At 37.3% G+C, this 18939-nt stretch overlaps 1 protein-coding gene across 4 annotated transcripts in view; it reads left to right on the top strand.

Moving 5' to 3' along the window:
* Window positions 1–2966: 2966 nt before the first annotated feature.
* The window catches only part of LOC122081987 (AUGMIN subunit 8-like), a 19551-nt gene continuing 3578 nt past the window's right edge, over window positions 2967–18939 (top strand). Inside the window, exons 1-6 of one of the 4 annotated variants that reach the window (XM_042649448.1) lie at window positions 2967–3446; window positions 4837–6223; window positions 9944–10063; window positions 10822–10938; window positions 11025–11114; window positions 14369–14476. In XM_042649448.1, coding sequence (XP_042505382.1) covers window positions 4946–6223; window positions 9944–10063; window positions 10822–10938; window positions 11025–11114; window positions 14369–14476 — 1713 coding nt within the window. In that variant the 5' untranslated portion in view covers window positions 2967–3446; window positions 4837–4945. Of the gene's footprint in view, window positions 3447–4154; window positions 4760–4836; window positions 6224–9943; window positions 10064–10821; window positions 10939–11024; window positions 11115–14368; window positions 14477–18939 lie in introns of those variants that run through there. The other 3 variants (XM_042649447.1, XM_042649449.1, XM_042649450.1) reach the window with 3 other exon arrangements.

Consider the following 18939-nt stretch of genomic DNA (forward strand, 5'->3'; position numbering starts at 1 on the left):
GACGGGCGGCTTAGGTGGGAAAACTGCTTTGCTAGTCAATGGAAGCTTCACCAAAGTTGTCTTGTGGTTGTGCCATGCTTGCCCATATGCATGGAACCTTTCTAGTATTGCATGATGAATTCCAAAGAATTTTTCTATCTTTCATGTAAAAAATGCAACATATAAAAGACTTGTCAACGCCTGTTATATTGGTTCCTATTCAATAATAATAAACTTTAATATCATGTATAAAAAATTAAAAAATAATATCCAAGCTGGTTGTTAGTCAATTTCAATCCAAATATTTACGAAATAGATTAAATTGTTGTTAGAAGAGGGCAGGCCTCACTTCGATGCAATAGTAAGATTGCTTCATTGCAACTAAGAGGTTGCAGGTTCGAATTGGCAAAGAGGTTCTCTTACCGATGCGGGGGTAAGGCTACATTTCAACTATCACTCCCCTCTCTTGTGTATCCTATCTTACTTGTTTAGACAACTCTTCTTCGAATTCAATAAAGATATTATAGGAAAGTACGATTCTTTCTGTTTTTTTATATTTATGAAAACAAAGCACATGGATTATGAAAATAGTAAGTCTTTTAGATTTTTCTTCCATGAACTATTGATCTTCTCTGTTCTAGCCCTATTACCCCACTTATGAGCAATAGACTTTTTTTACAATACTTATATAATCAAAATGCTTCATAAGTCTGAAATATCAAATAACATATTAAACAGATTCCCATGGTCAATTCCTTAACACTTCCTTGCATTAACCATTCCTTCTATTATTATTTGAAATTTAGGGGGAAAATTCATCATGGATGTCATTGTCTCTATCATCTAACAATTTAGTTGGTATTCAGATGTTGTCAACATGAAAAGAATAAGAATATACTATCTATCATGGAAATGGACTTAATGACCAATGGTACATAGCCATGTATTTTCATTTTTTTTCTTTATTCACTGCCTTACCTTATTGTGTTAGTTGGATGAAAGGGGTTGGATATAGGTGATGCTTGAGATTGGCAATGACTTCTTACATATAACTAAGCCAGGGTACCTATTTATCTAACTAGCTTACTAGATAGTGACTCTAGCAAACCTTCCTCCAAGATTATATGACTCCTCATGAAAAACAAAAATCCCATCCATGTTGATGCTTCTACTAGTGTTTTCATTGGCCCTCTAGCTGACGTAGAGGTGACTATGCCTTTTATAGAATCCTCTTCCTATTATAAATTAGGGAATAACTTGTTTGTCATTTGGTGACATACAAGTTTATAATCTTATTTTTTTGCCCTTCTTCTTATTTCTAAAATTTATTTAATACAAAATATAACGTAAGAAGGAAAAGGGATTTTTTCCAAAGTTCAAATATTTAATGCAACATTTAATATAGGTCCTATTGGAATTTTTTTTTTTACCCATACGTTTAATATTGCATTAAATATTTTGGGGAATAAGACTAGGGGCAAAAAAGTAAAGTTACAAACTTGTTGTAATCAATTTTAGTTATGACAAGATTTCCTCTAAAAATTATGTTATTGGTGTTGGGGATACGATGCCTTTAATTTCATCTGTGGCTAAAAAGGATTGAGGCCAATTCTGTTTATTCACTTGAAATTGAGTATTTGTTTCCCTACTTTTCCTCTTAGGATTGGAAATCCTGTATTTTACATATCCATACGATTGAGTCCTTAGGTTTCCGAAATAGTATAAAAAGAAGTGCTTCGAATCATTGCTATTTGACTCGGACATGTTCTAAAAAATTTGAGGCATTTCGCCTAGCAAAGAAAAAAAGATTTTTTTTCTTATCAATATTTCACTTCTACACTCACTTATTTGTTGAGACAACGAAACCTAGAAATCGATCAATGAGCCAATTTGAGTACTTCTACAGGATACATCTCAATAGAAAACTAAAGAGTAATAGCAGCAAGTGATTGAGTTCAGTAGTTCCTCATATCAAATTATTGACTCTAGAGACATGATAATATGGAGAAGAGAAAACAAAATTGTTTGGTGGAGCCCTTGGACTGCCCTAAAGGTGCACTTATTAGGTGATACCTCAAACATGCTGACTTGAGTTCGACATGAAATAAAATGTAGCTAAGAGTTTAAAAACTTGAAATCAGATATAGAATTAGTATACACTGATTTTCATTCAAATCATCTTAAAATTTCATTGAGAATAAGTCAAATTCAATCGGAATCACTCGGACTTAGTAAGTAAAGCATTGTGATGCAATTCGATTTCGATTTTGATTCGCATAGGATTGAAATCCAATCTCTTTTTAAAAACATGATGAGGTGTTTATTGGTAGAATAAAAAAAATATGATGAGGTTGAATCAACAAAAAATCCGATGTCCTAACCATATGGCCTGCCGGTCCAAAATTTAATGGGGTTAGAAATCAACCAAAACCTTTTTGGTATGATATCCTAATATATAAACCTCAATTGATATTTTCCGTTTTTTTTTTTTTTTTGGTAAAAATTGATATAATCACTTCAATGTCCACACCATGTACTTATCTTTTTAATTCTTAGGGTCTCCAAAGTTGATAGATCTCAACAATAGTGTATTGCCATGACAGCATGATAAATCCCCCTACCTCTCCATTAAACAGAACAGAATTGAAGAGCTTTGGTGGGTTGGGTTGGTTGAACTAACCCCATTAGGACCAAAAAATATAATTTCTTGGTGTCCAATCTAATCAATGGTCTTACATCCATTTTGAATGCACTTATTCCAATATAACGGCTATCATTTTTCCAGATATTCAATGTGCTTTATTAGCTCAATATGTAAACTTTAATTAAGCATGGAATAAAGACGCAAGTGTGTGTTTAAGCTTTAGGGCTCAAAAGCTGTCAAAGAGGGGCAATAATGTCATATCACTTCTTCTGGCGTGAAAAATACTCTCTCGCTTAACGACGCCATTATAGAGTGGGTGGCGCGAAAATAACGTCCCTAAACCGACCCCTTACAACGTCCTCCTCTTAACTGAAATTCGTCGTCATTTATCTCTCTCTCTCTCTCTCTCTCTGCTTTTATCCTAATTTTCTATTTCTGAATCTCCACTTCGTTGCTCTCTGCTTCCAGTTCCAGGAGGAGCTCTTCTTCTTCTTCTTCCTCTTCTCTCTCTCTCTGTGATTTTCTTGCCCTGACAGTTCGTTTCACTTGATCCGGATGAAGAATTATCGGTTTGAGACAAAGCTGTATCTGTGTTTTGAGCTTTTGTAGCCGGAATTCGTAGATGAAAAGATAGAAGGAAGAGATCTTTTGATCGGATTTGTGAAGTTTTGTTGGTGTCAATAAGGAAAGATTTGAGAAATTCTGATTTTCTTCGGTCTAGAAAAGCGAAGGATCAAGAAGTTGAAGAAATTGTAGTCTTATGTGACGAGTTGCTCTGTTTGGACCTGTTATGGAATTTGTTAGGGTTTAAGCCTTTTTTAAGGTGAGTTCTTAATTTTCCCCCTTGTGTTGAGAGTTTGAGAAAAGCAATAAAAGATGATTTTGTGAGAATCCACTGAGATTCAATAGAATTGATTGGGTTTTGGTGGATTTCTCAGATACTTTGATCTCGAATTTGATGAATTCTGTAGTGTTCATTAAATTTTCCTGAAAATTAGGAACTGGAATAGATTTGAAACACAGTGAACGATTGTTTATTTGTAAATCCGTAATTCCCGCTTTAATTAAGTTTCTATTCATCGATTTTAGTTCCTGGTTTTGTAAATAAATCAAGTGAGTCAAAATAGAAAGACTATTAAAATTAAAATCTTTTAAGTAGTAAGAACTATGTCTGGTTTTATATTCTCAAGGTATCCTTTAATTTTTTATGAGTTTTAGTTTTTAGATTTTGAAGGTTTCCTTTAATTTTTTACAAGTTTTTACCGAGAAATGTGAATTCATGGGGATGGACAATGATCTCCCCTGCACGTGGAGGTCAATGTCTCCTCCCATATGTCTAGAAACTATAGAATCTTCAACCAAGAAAACCTTCGCATCGAACAAAAAAGCACCATAAGCGAAAAACATTAAAACTGCAAACAAACAAAGTTCCATTAATGAATTTTAAGATTTTTAATTCAGAATACCCACCATGGAACCTTTCTAAATTTGAAAAAGAAAATTAACTGCTATCATGATGAGAGATCTCTGCTTCAGCCACGGTGGATCCCAAGAGAAACCGTCGGTTACCTTTCACAGTTTCCTTTTCCTACTGCTACTGCTAGTGTTATTAGAAGATCTTTTCATTGTTCATTACTTCATCGCTTACATTCAATTCCTTTCCTGAAAATGACTTAGAAGAGACGGAGGGACAGAGGGTGAACACCCAAATCCAGCCCAGCCGACCATGGCACTCCCGTGAGAAGGACAAAAGGAGCAAAAAAGGGATTCCTCTTATCCTACGCACCTCACACGTTTCTTGTCGTACACTTGCTCCCAACTCATTGGTCTATAGCCTGAGTTCTAACGTCTATTTCCTATTGTTCTTGTTAGCCAACGGCTTCTTCCTTGTTATTTCTAGTTTGTTTTTGAGCGATGACCGTTTAAGAAACGTCATAGCCCTCTCACTCATCTCTGCAGCAACACAATCTCCCAATGTGGTATGAGGCAGATTTATTCTGACTCATTAGGATCTTGATCTGCTTGGATTTGGGCTACTCATCATCAAAACAGAAATCCCATTTGTACTGTTGGGTTGCATTGCTGAGTTTAATTCTTTAAACAGATCTGGGTGTCTGTAAAGATATTTTATTCTCAGTAATTCTCTCTAATCTTTATGGTGTTCCTTCTTTTTCCTTTCTGATTCCTTACTTTAGTTTTTTCATTTGTAGCAGATTTGTTGCAGAGAAGGGGATCTTCTTCTTCTTCTTTAAAAAGGAATACATAAAAGCCTGTCATGTGGCTGTAGATATGTAAAGAACCACCCAATGTGGTCTAAATTGGATGGGGTGGATGGATGTTTATGAAGCAAAGCAGGGACTACGGAAGGGTGAAACAGAGGAAACTACAAGACCGCCGCTGGTTCCATCCGAGAAGAACTATGCAGTCACTCGAAGGCCTAAAACGAAGGAAGTTACATCAAGGTACAAGGCAGGAATCACATCTTCTCTGTCCACAGTTGTTACCCCCAGAAGGTGCCCTTCACCCAGTGGCACGCGTCCTTCTGCTACATCTCCTTTATTATCTAAGCGATCCCAATCGGCGGAGAGGAGGAGACCCGCTACACCACCATCGCCATCTAAACCTTCCACTCCAATCCAAGAGTCCTCTGCAGAGATGCAAGTATCTTCCAGAAGGGTAATGACTGTTCGAACGCCGGAGGGCTTGTGGCCCTCTACAATGCGGAGCCTGTCTGTCTCTTTCCAGTCGGACGCATTCTCTCTTCCTATCACTAAGAGAGAAAAAACAGTCACCCACATTTCTTCCGACCATACATTGAAGTCTTCAGCCAATGTAGCACATAAGCAGGCTGAAACACCTGCTGTTCGGAAGGCAACGCCTGAGAGGAAAAGGACTCCTCTTAGAGGGAGGAACACCTCGGATCAGTCAGAGAATTCGAAGCCTGTGGATAAATCACCAGCCAGAGCGGTAGATCAGCAACGATGGCCCGGTAGAACAGGTGGGATGGTGTCTTCTGGTGCTTCAACCAAAAGCATGGATCATACAAACAAGAGCAGCAAAGCTTCTTCATTACCCTTTCCAGGACGAGGGGTTTCTCCACTGAGGAGAACACCCATATCTGATGGTTTGAGTAGACCAGTAGAAAATTCTATTATTAGTGATACCCCTAAGCGAGTAGCATATGATGGGAGTGGAAGAGTGCAGTTTGAGATGCGTTCTGTCATTTCTTCAAGTTCAGCAGAAAGAGCTTCGTCACTTGCTCGTTCCATTAGAACCCAGTCATTGCCTATTCCTGGTTCGCCTCGTCTTCCGTCACCAATAAGGGCCTCAGTACCATCATCTACCCCGTCTAGAGCACTGCTCAGTCCATCCAGGACGAGGCCATCAAATCCTTGTCCTTCTGTTGGGTCGTTGACAAGAGGATCTAGCAATTCATCCTCTGTTCTCGGCTTTATTGCTGATGTCAGAAAAGGAAAGAAAGCAACAAACCATATAGAGGATGCTCATCAGCTGCGGCTTCTGTACAATAGGTATTTGCAGTGGCGCTTTGCCAATGCCCGAGCAGATGCAGCATTGTCTATTCAGAAAATTACAGCAGAGGTAGGGACTCCATACTTTTTGGCGACTGTAGAACTGTAGTCTATATTTTGTCACTCCATATTTTTTATCACATTTTTGTCAACTTACCTTTTATTATTACTTTGCCATGCTATGCTCTTGGCGATACAATACATCTGTTGAATGTGGCTACACAAGCTTGTTGACAAAGTCATCCTCTTGACTACTTCCTTTGGATTGCCTCACCACTGCCAAAATACATCTTTCCTCGCTCGTGAATTTCTTCTAAGAACTTGTAACATTACATTAAAGTAATCAACCAGATACTTTCTTCTCCATGACAATATTACAGAAGGCTCTATTAAAATTCTGAGAGCAGGTTTCATACTTCCAGGATATCAAAAATATATTTTTTTAATGAGAATAACCAAATTGTAGCGAAATATGATTATTGTACTGAAATAAATATGCCTTTCATGATTTAAATTATCTTCTTATCTAACATGATCTTAGAGCTTGAGAGATAACCAGGTTTTTCTTTCTGGTTATTGATAATTGTGTACAGTTACGGATTCCATCTAATGGCTGTTAATGTTGAAATCCTTGAAACCTTAGCGTGCAAAGGATCCAATCTATGATGGTATCTACGTCGTGTAATGGTTTTTTCCCCCTGTTTATTCTTTACAAAAAATTTCAATCCAGATGTTTTGCCTCAACCACCACAACCCCACCCCCACACCAACACCCCCCCCAAAAAAAAAAAAAAAAAAAAGCCTTGAGATAAATCACCTAAAATGAGAAGCAAGCTTGTAGCTCAGTTGCTGAATGACTAAATCATTTAAAATGAGTAGCAAGTTGGGTAGGTTGGTTTCTGAAGAACAAGAACTAGAAACTATTGTATCTATAGCTGTCTTGTTGAATATTATTCTCAAAATTTGCATACTGCTCTGTGGTAGTGGAAACAGCATGTTTTTGTCATCGCTAGGTTGGCTTATCTAGAGATCAATCTTGGGAACCATAATTTCTGGTGAGCTGATCTACTGTTAGGGGTCCATTTCCAGTTTTTGATGAATGAATGTGGAAACTCTTTGTGAAATTTTAAGTTTTCTGTTCATCTATATTATGGGTGTAGGAAAATGCAATTCGTACCAGCTGTATCCTGAGGGATCATATTTCATGCTTAGCTTCCACTAAAGCATAAGGATTTTAACTTGAAAACTGACTAGTGTTATGATCTGATTCACAATGATTCCTAATCTCTACTACTGTGGAATGTAACTTTTCAAATATTGTCAGCAACATTGAACTGTATGCTCAGAAATCATATATGCATCAGCTTCCTATTAGACAAGTTGGAACTAGATCCAATCCAACATCAGGGGCCCAACTATCCCGAGTGTTGGAATGATAGGTCTACGTTCTGGTACACCCGCACATGATGAAATTGAGCATGGTCCATATGTCATCCCACTTCGAACCCCCGATCTTTCTCTGTTCGGGGAGCTTCCCAATGCAACGGTTGTTTGGGAGGGAAGGAATAGACGCCATGAGGGTCCCAAAATAGGGCGATACAGATGCAACAACTCATAAAAGCCAAGACTTGACTTTAAAGAATATATTATAATAATAATAATAATAATAATAATAATAATAATAATAATTATAAGCTGAAGCTCCTGTACTTAAAGTAAGCAATTTCCATTGAAGAGGGATTGGCCGTCCATTCCGTGAGATAATTTGACTCGCTCCTTGGTTGTGTAAGCAATAGCTGAACCTCAATTCTCTCTTGAGACTGAAGGCTCGCCCCAGAGGTTGTGAACCAGTGAGCTTCCTTCCATGAAGTAAATATTTTCTCCTTCTTGGTTTATCCACACTTTTTTTTTTTTGGAGAGTTTTTGTCTCCCTTTTGGATTTCATTGAGTGGAAAATCCATGGTTCTAGCTAGGCTAAAAAACTACAGGGTGCTAGGTAAAGTTAGCGTCCTCATTTGGTTTAGTAAATGGGGTCTCCCTAAATGAGTAAGGCCGGATTTCATCTCCTGTGCCCACTGTGCGCTGATTTGCAACCATAGTGTTCTATGAATCTACAACTCTCTTTACTGCACAAGACTCCATCCATATCCTAACTAGTGGTCAAAATAGCCAACCTGCTATATAAGTGGGTTAATGCCCATGCAACCAAGCAACGGCTAGCTGATTGAGAGAACCGTTGTGCTAACGCAGCAAGAAAAGCGCCAACACCCCAACTATAAATAGGTGTGTGAATGTTTTGTAAACCCCGTCATGGTCGATCCCTATCGAAAACCCTTACGTAGAGAAACAGGCTTACTCTACTGAAATCGCAAGCCTTTGGCATGTTCCTGTACTTGAATGTTCAAAGCATATAGCTATTGTTCGTCATAAATAAGGTGTTAAGTCTCGGTTTCGTGTTGGCTTTCAGTTCCGCATTTTTGTTGCTTCCCTAACTTTTTTGAGAAAGGGAATCTTCTCATTCAAGAAATGCCCTTTTTTTAGTCCACTATCTTTTTACGTTGGCAACTAGTTGGTTTACTCTCCCTTGACGCTGACCCGATAGAATCCGAGCTCCTAGCTCGCGATAAATGGGAACTTTCGGCTAATCATATGCCGGTGAATTAGATGTTGGATATTCGGCTGTTGGCGAATCATATGTTGTTGAATGGACCCAGGGTCTGGGGTTTCCCTTGCCTGATCTCTTTCTCCTACTGGGTATTATAGGGCCCTCGAAAACCTTAAGTCATGTAAACGGTCAAATGAGGCATTCAGAGGGCACTATAGTGATGTCCCAGAATGGAGCCAACATCACCCACACTTTGCAGGGCTAGAAATCAATGCCCATGTTGTCATAGATTACGATCAATGCAAGGGGGACCTACTCGCTCTGCCAGAAGAAGACCAGGAGGGCTTCTGGCAATGACAATTCATTACATTGGACCCTTTGAGATATCCTTCAAATCTTGGAGCATACACCTGTATTATACTTCAGTTAATAAAATAAATATAATACTGATGTTTATAAGAATCCCTTAATGCTTTCAATTTCTGAAATTTTTGAAATGTCATGCAGTGGTAGAAATGCTCTGTTGTCCCTGCTTTGGACGTGGATCTTATTCTTCATAACATTTTTTGCTTTCTTCTTAATCTTAATGTCTATCATGTCCTCTCATTCCAGAGTTCTGTTGTACGCACCTTGATGACACATTGAATATGTGGTCCTTTGATGTTTGCTTTGGAAATTATGTTTCTTTTGTTTTGTTCCCTTCCCTTTTCTTCATACTCTGGCTTATGAACACATTTTTTTCCTTTCATCTTTTTTCTTTTATTCCCTAGTTATAAGACAGGAATATGCTAATAAAAGAATGGTGGACATTATAGATGACTTATTGAAGTCATATTCATAATGTTGTCTCTGATTTCTGATGTTTATATTGTCAGTATGGCGAACCTTGACATAAATTCTCCTGCTCAGTAAATAGATGGTTTTCTTCCCATGTTGACAGATCCTTACAGATTACTTCAGAGATGAAATACATGCTCAAGTTAATATTAATTTGATCACATCAAGAATTTGCGGCACCCTTTTCCTTAGTATATTTCTTTGTTATGTTTCTTAGAATTGGTCCTATTAAAAGCAAATGGGTATGCCTTGCAGCAATTCCTTTTGTGCTGGCAATATATTCTTATATTGGTTAAATGATTATAAAATTCCAGGATGTGATGTTGTACTGTTAACATGTCCAAACAGAAAACTCTTTTTAATGTGTGGAGAACTACTTCAGAATTTTGGGATTCTGTCACAATGAAAAGGATCAACCTTCAACAGTTGGGGCAAGAGCTGAAGCTTAGCTCTATTCTGAATGAACAAGTAAGGTCTCTTCTATACTACTGTGTTAAATATTTTTCTTTTCCTTCCTTTCTTCTACCTCATCCACCCACACCACTTTTTTTTTTTTTTTTTTTTTTTTGGGAGGGGGGCAGTGTTGGGGAGTGGGGTGGAGGGGTGTTTTGGTTGCTTAGAAGGCAAAAAAATTTGCAATTTTTATCACCAATGCTAATAGAAAGGACTGAGGAGAAAAAAGTATTTCAAAAGCCTAAAAGAACCTTCTCTCTCTCTCTCTCTCTCTCTCTCTCTCTCTCTATTAGTGGCAATATGTTTCCCATTCATGGAAGTGCCCCTGCAAAACTATGTTGCTGTTGCACCAACCGCCAAATTTACCTCTTTGCTCTTGCTCATGGAAGATTTTCAATACATTGTTGTACAAAATAAACCCTGCATTTAATAAAGTATTTACCGAGCTTCCCTGACAAAGGGGGAGCAAAGAGCATATGTTAATAAATAAAAGAATTGCAATCAAGTTCACACGGAATCCCTGAACCAATTCGAAAATCTATTTGACAACTCCTCAAAGTTGAATCTTTAGTTTTGGGAACCTATGAAATTCTTGCCATAGTTTGATATATTGCATTGTACTGAATGTTAGGAAATACATGAGCTACTTTTCTTGGCATTCCAATTTTTTCAGATGTGAACACCATATTTCATTAATTTTTAATTTCTTAGTTGCTAGAAATATGTCATATGTGTCATATGTTAAACATTTGGTGTAAAAATGATTGTTGCAGATGTCCTACCTTGAAGATTGGGCTGTACTCGAACGAGATCATCTTAGTTCTTTAGCTGGGGCTGTTGAATCTTTAGAGGCTTGCACTCTCCGAATTCCTGTTTCTGGAGGTGCAAGGGTATGTTTTGGAAAAAAAAAATCATCAAAATGTGAAATGCAGAGTTTAAAATAGTTCGAACCTGAATCATTCTAATACTTTTACAGGCTGATGTCATCACCATAAAGGATGCTTTTTGTTCAGCCCTTGATGTTATGAAGGCAATGGGTTCCTCCATATATTCTTTGTTATCGAGTGTGAGTCATGCTTTCTTGTATCTTATCCAAGTTTTCACTTTGCAATTATTTCAATTTCATTTGTTGTGTTTTCTTTTCTTCTAATTTGGGATATATCTTTTGTTTTTATAATTTATATGCATCTTTGAATATCAGTGATGGGTTTCAAATCAGCTAGGGTTGATAGGTTTCAAAAATCCAAAGAATAACAGAATCGCAGGTTGAGGGACAACCAGATTTCAGGAGAAATTCAATATCATAAAATAATCAGATTGGTCCAATATGCTGGTCATAGGTCAGAATATTGGAGAAGAATGACTCCCCAAAGTTGACTCAAATCATGAGGTAGTCCTACGAGGAGTAGGGCTTTAGAAACTGAAGCCTAGAACAGAAAATCAATATCTGATTTTAGGAGTTTCAAATCAGTAACCAAAGATTATCAAAAGAGTAACAGGATTCATCAGTAATAATAGAATATGAATCTGAACCCAGATTCTGGAATTTGTATCAAAACAGAGAGATTTGAGAAATCAGATTGGAACTAGAACTTTATGAAATTAATAGAAAAATCTGATTTTGAAAACCAAAACGGTAGCAGAACTACTCCAAGTGGTTATAGCTCAGTTGGAAAGGACCACACCTCACAACTAAGAGGTCATGAGTTCAACTTTCCTTGTGGCCTACGGCCTACCTACTCAAAAAGGAAAAAAAAAGTAGAACTTGAGAGGATGGATTGCCAGCAGAATCTCAGATATAGCAACCATATTGAAGCAGATAAAGTACGCGGAAAAAGGAAGTCTTCTGACCACTGAGCTGGTTTGATGAAAAGATAAAGAAGAAGAAGAAGAATTGGAAGAGAAAGGGATATGAATCGGTCTTCCCACCTAGTCCTTGACTGGAACCCCACCAGCCTACCTTGGCATCTCACAAAGGGCTTCACTGCATCTCACAGCAAAAATTCTGAACCTCAAAGAATTGGAGGCAAAAGCAAGCTTCATTTATATCAACTAAAAATTGTGAGGGAGGGCTTAGCCTTTACATTATTATATAGTTTTGTGTAGACAGATTCAGACTTCACACAGGAAAAGTTCTAGCCAATCAGAATCATTCCTAGACTGAGCATGACAAGACCAAATCAAAATAAACTTTGAAAAGTTCCTCCCAATCGCAGGATATAGGAGACCCCAATGCTGACCAGGAAACTGGAAAAACAGGGTCTAAATAGGTCTGGAACTCATAGATAATATTCCAGCATTTCCAAGGAGAATAGAATAATAAAAAAGAAGTAAATAACTCTCTCTAGAAGACCCCATGATCTAATTTGAGAGAATCAGAAAATTTTCAAACCGTATGGTTCTGTCTGACCAAGAAATTGGTCAATGATGAACTGCAGGGAGGTTTTAGGCCTATCCGTTCTGTGGCTTTATTGGAACATAGACTTTGGATCTGTATCAATCAACAATGTATTAGGTTTCTCCAGTAGTTGAAATTTAATCCATTATATAGTTTTAGTCACTTTTTTATTGAATTGGAATTTACTTTTTCTAGTCCCCAGAAAACCATGTTAGTATATACATTGCTGAAAAGATACCATGTTAGTATATATATTGCTGAAAAGATAGACAGGTTATCAAAAGGAGCTATATACTAGAACTGTGAAAGCTGAAACCTTCCTGATCTTTCGGAGTTTTAGATCAATTTCCTTAGTTCCCTCCTCTACAATATAATCTGAAAATTAAAAGGGAAAATCACATCTGTTGCTGGTTCATTTATATTTTCTTTTCCTTTAGGGCTTAATATTCAAATTTTCTCTCCCTTGTAGGAATATGACTCCACATCTCCATTCCTTGTGCGATTTGGATTTCTGTTCCTACTACAGTTACAATTATACAAGTTCTTCTCCTTGAAAGTTTTAAGTTCTGCTACTTTGATATGTCTGAAGAAAACAAAGAACTTTCAGTATTTTACAGGAGTTATTATTTGTTTTTTTTTTCCTCACCATTCGGGTGGTACTTCAAATTATTTTTGTATCCCTCTCTTAAAGAATGGTTTCTGTGGGGCAATAGATTTACCGTGCACTACCCTAGGAAGTAGTAATTGGAAGCCTGCTATATTGCATCTCTCAGCCACACATTTAACCTAGAAAGCTTATATTACCATTGAAAACCAGCAGAGCATTTAATAAGTAAAACTAACTCCTCCAACTTTTTTATTCTCCCAGTGACACCAATCTTCCATGAGTTCCTTCTGTCACAGAGAATAAACACCACAATAATTAGAAAACTAAGTGCAGTTGAGCTGGAATGGACCCTTTTTTTTTTTTCTAGCAAGACCGAAACTAACTCTAGTTTCTACACCTCAGTTCAGAAAATATTTAATCTATGATATATATATATATATGTATATATTTCTATTTCTGAATGTAAGACAATTAATTCAAGTTTAGCACGAAGGGTTAAGAACATGGATTGATCAAGCTGGTCAGATTGTAGGTAGGAGGTAAGATGTCATTTCTGCACACATATTGTTTTTAAATGCACATTATTTGAGTGAATTCATCTTGTAAATATCTGGGTCAGAGGATGAATCTCACATGTAGGCCCAAGCTTCAGCTGTCAATCAACTAATTGTTTGACTATCTGTCTTAAGAAGTTCCTGAAAATCCAATTAAGATCTAACATCACAAGAATTGCGTTGGATTCAATCCATCTATCAAAGGGGTTGTGAGAATACTCAGGGAAGACCAAAGTCAGATTAGCAAGGTTTTTTTAATTTTCAATTTTTATAATTTGAGCTAGGGTCAGATTAGCAAGCAACTTATGAAGTATTGCTCAACCTGTTAGAGATCTATTTCTGATTTGGGTTGGTAATATCTGAGCTGAATCCCAGAGAAAAAGGAATTTAGATCAAGGATACATTCATAACAACTCCTTATATTTGTTTTGTATCATGTAATATGTCCCTCTATTTTTTGTGATTCTGTTTGGTTTATAGATGACACATGTAGCAGGAGATTCATGCATGCTATTTCAATTATGTGGGGCCAGCCTGAGAGCATAGTTACGTTTCTGATTATTGGTGGTGCTACTGTTTCTCAAATGTTCATAAGAATTTCAATACAAGAAGTTAGCCAGTGATTTTGATCTAGCCCCATAACCACAATATTGCATCATTAGATAATCTTGGGTGGAGGGTTATAAGATAGTTGTAGTCATGTTATTTTTTACTTTATACACCAGATGATGGACTCTGAATTTTATCGATTACTATTATAGGTGGAGGGGATGAACCATCTGGTTTGTGAACTTGCTAGCATAGCAGCTCAGGAAAAAACTGTGCTTGACCAGTGCGGAGATCTTTTGACTTCAACAGCAGCAATGCAGGTAAAAAAACTAAGATGTCCACTTATTAATATTTCTGCCATCAATTCTATTATGTAAAGTTATTGGGGGTGTGCTTGGCTGAAAAAAAAAATTGGGGAAATACCCAAGAGGATGAGGCTCCCAGTATTGCAGGGTCTGGGAAGGGTCATAATGTATGCAGCCTTAACCCCCCTGCTTCGTGGAGAGGCTGTTTCCGACTTGAAACCAGAACCACAAAAGATTAATCCAATTTTCTGACACTGCATATTATATGCTCTTCTGTCATTGAAATCAAAGCTGGCTTCACCACTTTTTATCTGAGATTCTTTATAGAAACAGTGCTTCCCTTTCCCTTAAAATCAGAAGACTTTTATCACAAATCCCATGGGTTCAAAAATATGAAGCATCCAAATACATATTCTCTGGCCTAACAGCACTGGGCAATGATTATTAAATCCCAAAATCAAGTAAGGACAGGACAGCATATCATTTAAAGCGATACTTGGGACTCCTCTTGAATACTGTTTACAGAGTGTTCCTTTGAAAAAAATAAAGCAAGAATTTCTTCTGTAATTCTATAATTAATGAATGAATCTTTAATTTAGGAAAGGCTCCAACTAAGCATTGTTCTGTAAGGTGGGAACTCCCTGTTCTATAAGTGATTTTTCTGCCTCCTAATTTCGTGGAAGAGTCTTAGGCCCATTTTAGCAAAAGATTCTGGAAAATTTGATAAACCAGGGCTTAAAACTGATGTCTCCTTTATGGACTAATGCATGCTTGGACCAGCACGAACCCATTTGGTAGCTCAGACCGAGATGAACCAGGTCTAAAATTTGTTTTGGTTCAGTATATATTTAGGAGTTTATTTATTTATATGGGGTTATCTTGTTAGTTTTATTTTATTTATTTTGGGTTAGTTACATAGGAGATTTTCTTAATTTAGTAGTTTCATTGTTTGAGTTAGTTTCCTAGTTGTTAGTATTTTCTATTTTTGGTTGAGTCGTTTCTTCCTATCTAAACACATGTAACCTCATTGTAGGTTATTCATCCAAAAATAAAATCTCATTGTAGGTTTGCAGTGCTCAGTGGAGTACCTCCCTGAGAGCTGGTCACTTGATCAACTCCTATCAAGTGCATCGGTGCTTGGTTTGCACCAATTTCCCAGCTTTCAAAGAAGTGTGGACTTGGGCCCTTGTTGACTCCTCCGTGGGTCTGCTCTTGGCCCCTATATGGGTCTACTATGTTATGGCCAATAGGCCCTTGAACTTAATCATTGTAGAGAATTGGAGAATGGAATATTGAATAAGATCGAGTTGAGTTGCTCACGGTGGTAAATTGTGCCATTGTGTGTTCTTGTACCTCCTTTCCCCACTTTATTTCCAGCTCATATTAGATACTCTTCTCTCCAGTGAGTCCCTTCTCTTCTTCCTAGTTCATTTCTTTCCCTTGTTAATTTCTCCTTTTCTTCTTCTCTTTTCTAGTTTTCCCTTAGCCTCTGTTTCTGGCGATACCCACAGTCCAAAGAGATTTGATTGATCCCTACGAAGTCTTTTTCTTTCATTCTTAAATTTTATGCATACATTCCTTACCTGAGGGAAATCCAATCTGGATGGTTTGGCATCATTACCCCACAAGGGCAGTGAGATTCGACCCTCAAGGTTTTAAGTATCGGTGCATATCATACCGTATCGGCCCTTATCGATACGATACACACCAATACGATACATGAAATTTTTAAAACCCTTTTGTATCGATACGGATCCTACGATACATACCAATACACACCGATACACCACCAATATGATACGATACACACTGATACGTACCAATGCTCTATGGAAAAAATAAAATCGAGTGAAATGTATGTTTCGGTATGTATCGGTACATATCGGTGTGTATCAGTATGTATCGACACGATGGGTCATTGATGGCCTGGATCGGTCATTATTTAGAAAAACATGATTTTTTGAGGGGTTTTTGTTTCAAAGTTACTGCCAGTCATATTTCTCTCTAACTAAAGTGGAAATCAAGGTTTGGAACAAGGATTTTACATTTATTGGACAACTACAAAACCTTGAATTCTTAGTGCGATACCCTCAATTTAGTGTTTATACATAATACAAGTTATCAATAGCTTTTTTTAACAAATTTTTTATGCAAAAGTGTATAAAAAAGTGTTTTCTATCCATTTATGTGTCTTTAGCGTATCTTAGCATATCTCAATGTATTTCCGATGCGATACGATACCCTCCGATTCATATCTTAATTTTGGCCAACGGATACGACGACCAATACCAATACTTTAATCCTTGTCGACCCTTTGAAGGAACCTGCAACTGCCGTCTGCTTGATCTCCTTTCTGAGGTTCATTACTTAATCATCGCTTGATTATTTGACATGCTGTCATTCATTCACGAGAGAATTAAAGGTTAGGAACTCTCTCCTGGAATTTCATCTTGATTGGAGCCCAAAAAGGTGAGTTCTCTTACCTGAATTGAACTTTTCTTACTTCCGGTTCCGTTGCCTTATCAAAGGTTGAATAAGTTACCTTGTGTCTTTTTTTTTTTTTTGCTCAAGGTAAGCAAAGATTTTTATTAAAATATAGGGAAACTGGTTTTTGTGGGGGAGTGTGGCTCCTGCCCCAGATTCATGGGAGGTGAAATGACCAACTCCCCCCATGAAATGGAAAATGACTCCTCTGTTGATGCTTCCTTGTGCATTCCCATTGACCTTTGTGCACATGAAGGTGCCGCACTCTCCCACAGGAAACACTTCACCTAATATATATATATATATATATAAAGGATGTACAAATAATCCGGGCATTACCAAACTAAAGGAATGAAGTCAAAGCTTGAGATCCACCTTCGGTATGGCCATCAGCAGAAGCCTTTTTTGTCACCATTTTTTCTTCTTTCCAAAATTACCTTCTGTTTCCAATTGAGTTCTTGTGCTTAGTTTGTTTAATGCCTAGTTTACCCCTTGTCAATAATTAGTCATCCCTTTGTATCCCTGCCCACATTGTTTTGGCCAAAGAGGAAGCCTACTTTGTCTCCATGTTTTCTTCTTTCCAAATTTACCTTCTGTTTCCAATTCAGTTCCTGTGCTTAGTTTGTTCAATGCCTTGTTTACCCCTCGTCAATAATTAGAAATCCCTTTGTATCCCTGCCCACATTGATTTACCCAAAAAATAAAAACCCTTTGATATTTTTGTTTATTTACAATGCTGTCCTTCCCTTTGTAAACTTTGAAATAATAACAGATTGCCATTGTCTTTCATCTGTTGGCTATTATTTCCTTGGGGTAAGCGATCCAAACCAGGGTTTTTGAACCCCGACTTGCATCACTCGGTCACTCCTCTTAAATAAGAAATGCTACTTTGGCTTATCACACTGAGAACCTGTGTTTCCACCACTGTCTAGAGTCATTTCCCCCCCCCTTATTAAAATAATATCTTTGTTATTCCTTTTGTGCAATGATTTGCATCTGTAATCCTGGCCACCATTGACTCTGATTAATGGGAAAATCTTGTTGTAACCAAGGTTGGTGAAAAAGAAGTTGTTACCTTACTTTTCCACCATTTTAGTATAAATTTTTTTTTTTTTTTGTCAATGAGCGTAAATTTTTGTCATTTCATGTGTACTCGAAAATTTTGTGAGGCAATCACATCTTTTGATAACGGCATAATAATAAGTTACTTCCAAATCATTTTGAAAAGCCCTTTTTTACCCCTACTTTAAATAACTTTTGTGAATATGAGAAGAGGCAGTTAAAATAAGGTTACAACTTCTTACATCACCACTTTGGTGCCAACAAGAACCAGCCATGATTAATTGATATCAACCTTTCTGATCATTAAGTCAGCTACAAGTTTTTAGTGAAGTGAAGAAAATTGTAGGTTTACTCTTCCAGTTCGTATTGATCTTATTGATGGCATGAAAACAAGATAGAAAGATTGAGGGCTCAAAGAGCTTATAACGAGAAAATAAAAGGAGGTTCAAAGTTGAAAGAAGGCGTAATATGCAGGGTGCAGAAATTTCGGGTGGTAACATATGCAGAACTGAAAGATGACACTGAGACCTGTATTTGATGACAGTTAAGATGGAACTCCCCGGTTGGGCAGCAAAAGATCAGGTGCAATACAGGTTTTGTGCCAAATCCAGTTCACCCTGTCAATTGGGCAGACAATGTAATTATAAATTAAATGGAAGAGTAAAATAAGGAGGTCCCACAGGATCTCTGGAGGTATCATTGTGGGTCAGTCCTAGTGCATATGTCTCCAAATGGCTGCCCTCAGATCTAACCAATGTCTTCATACTGGTAACCCAAGCTTTTCCCATCACACTAGGTGATGACCCTTATAAGATTAAGGATAGATAGACAGATAGATACGTACTGACCTGAAGTCTGCATGAGATTACTTTCTCCAATATTACCAAGCACCCCCCCCCCCTTTCATTTTAAATATTTCTTTTTTTTTTTTT

The sequence above is a fragment of the Macadamia integrifolia genome, chromosome 6 (assembly GCF_013358625.1).
Source record: "Macadamia integrifolia cultivar HAES 741 chromosome 6, SCU_Mint_v3, whole genome shotgun sequence".
Lineage (NCBI taxonomy): Eukaryota > Viridiplantae > Streptophyta > Magnoliopsida > Proteales > Proteaceae > Macadamia > Macadamia integrifolia.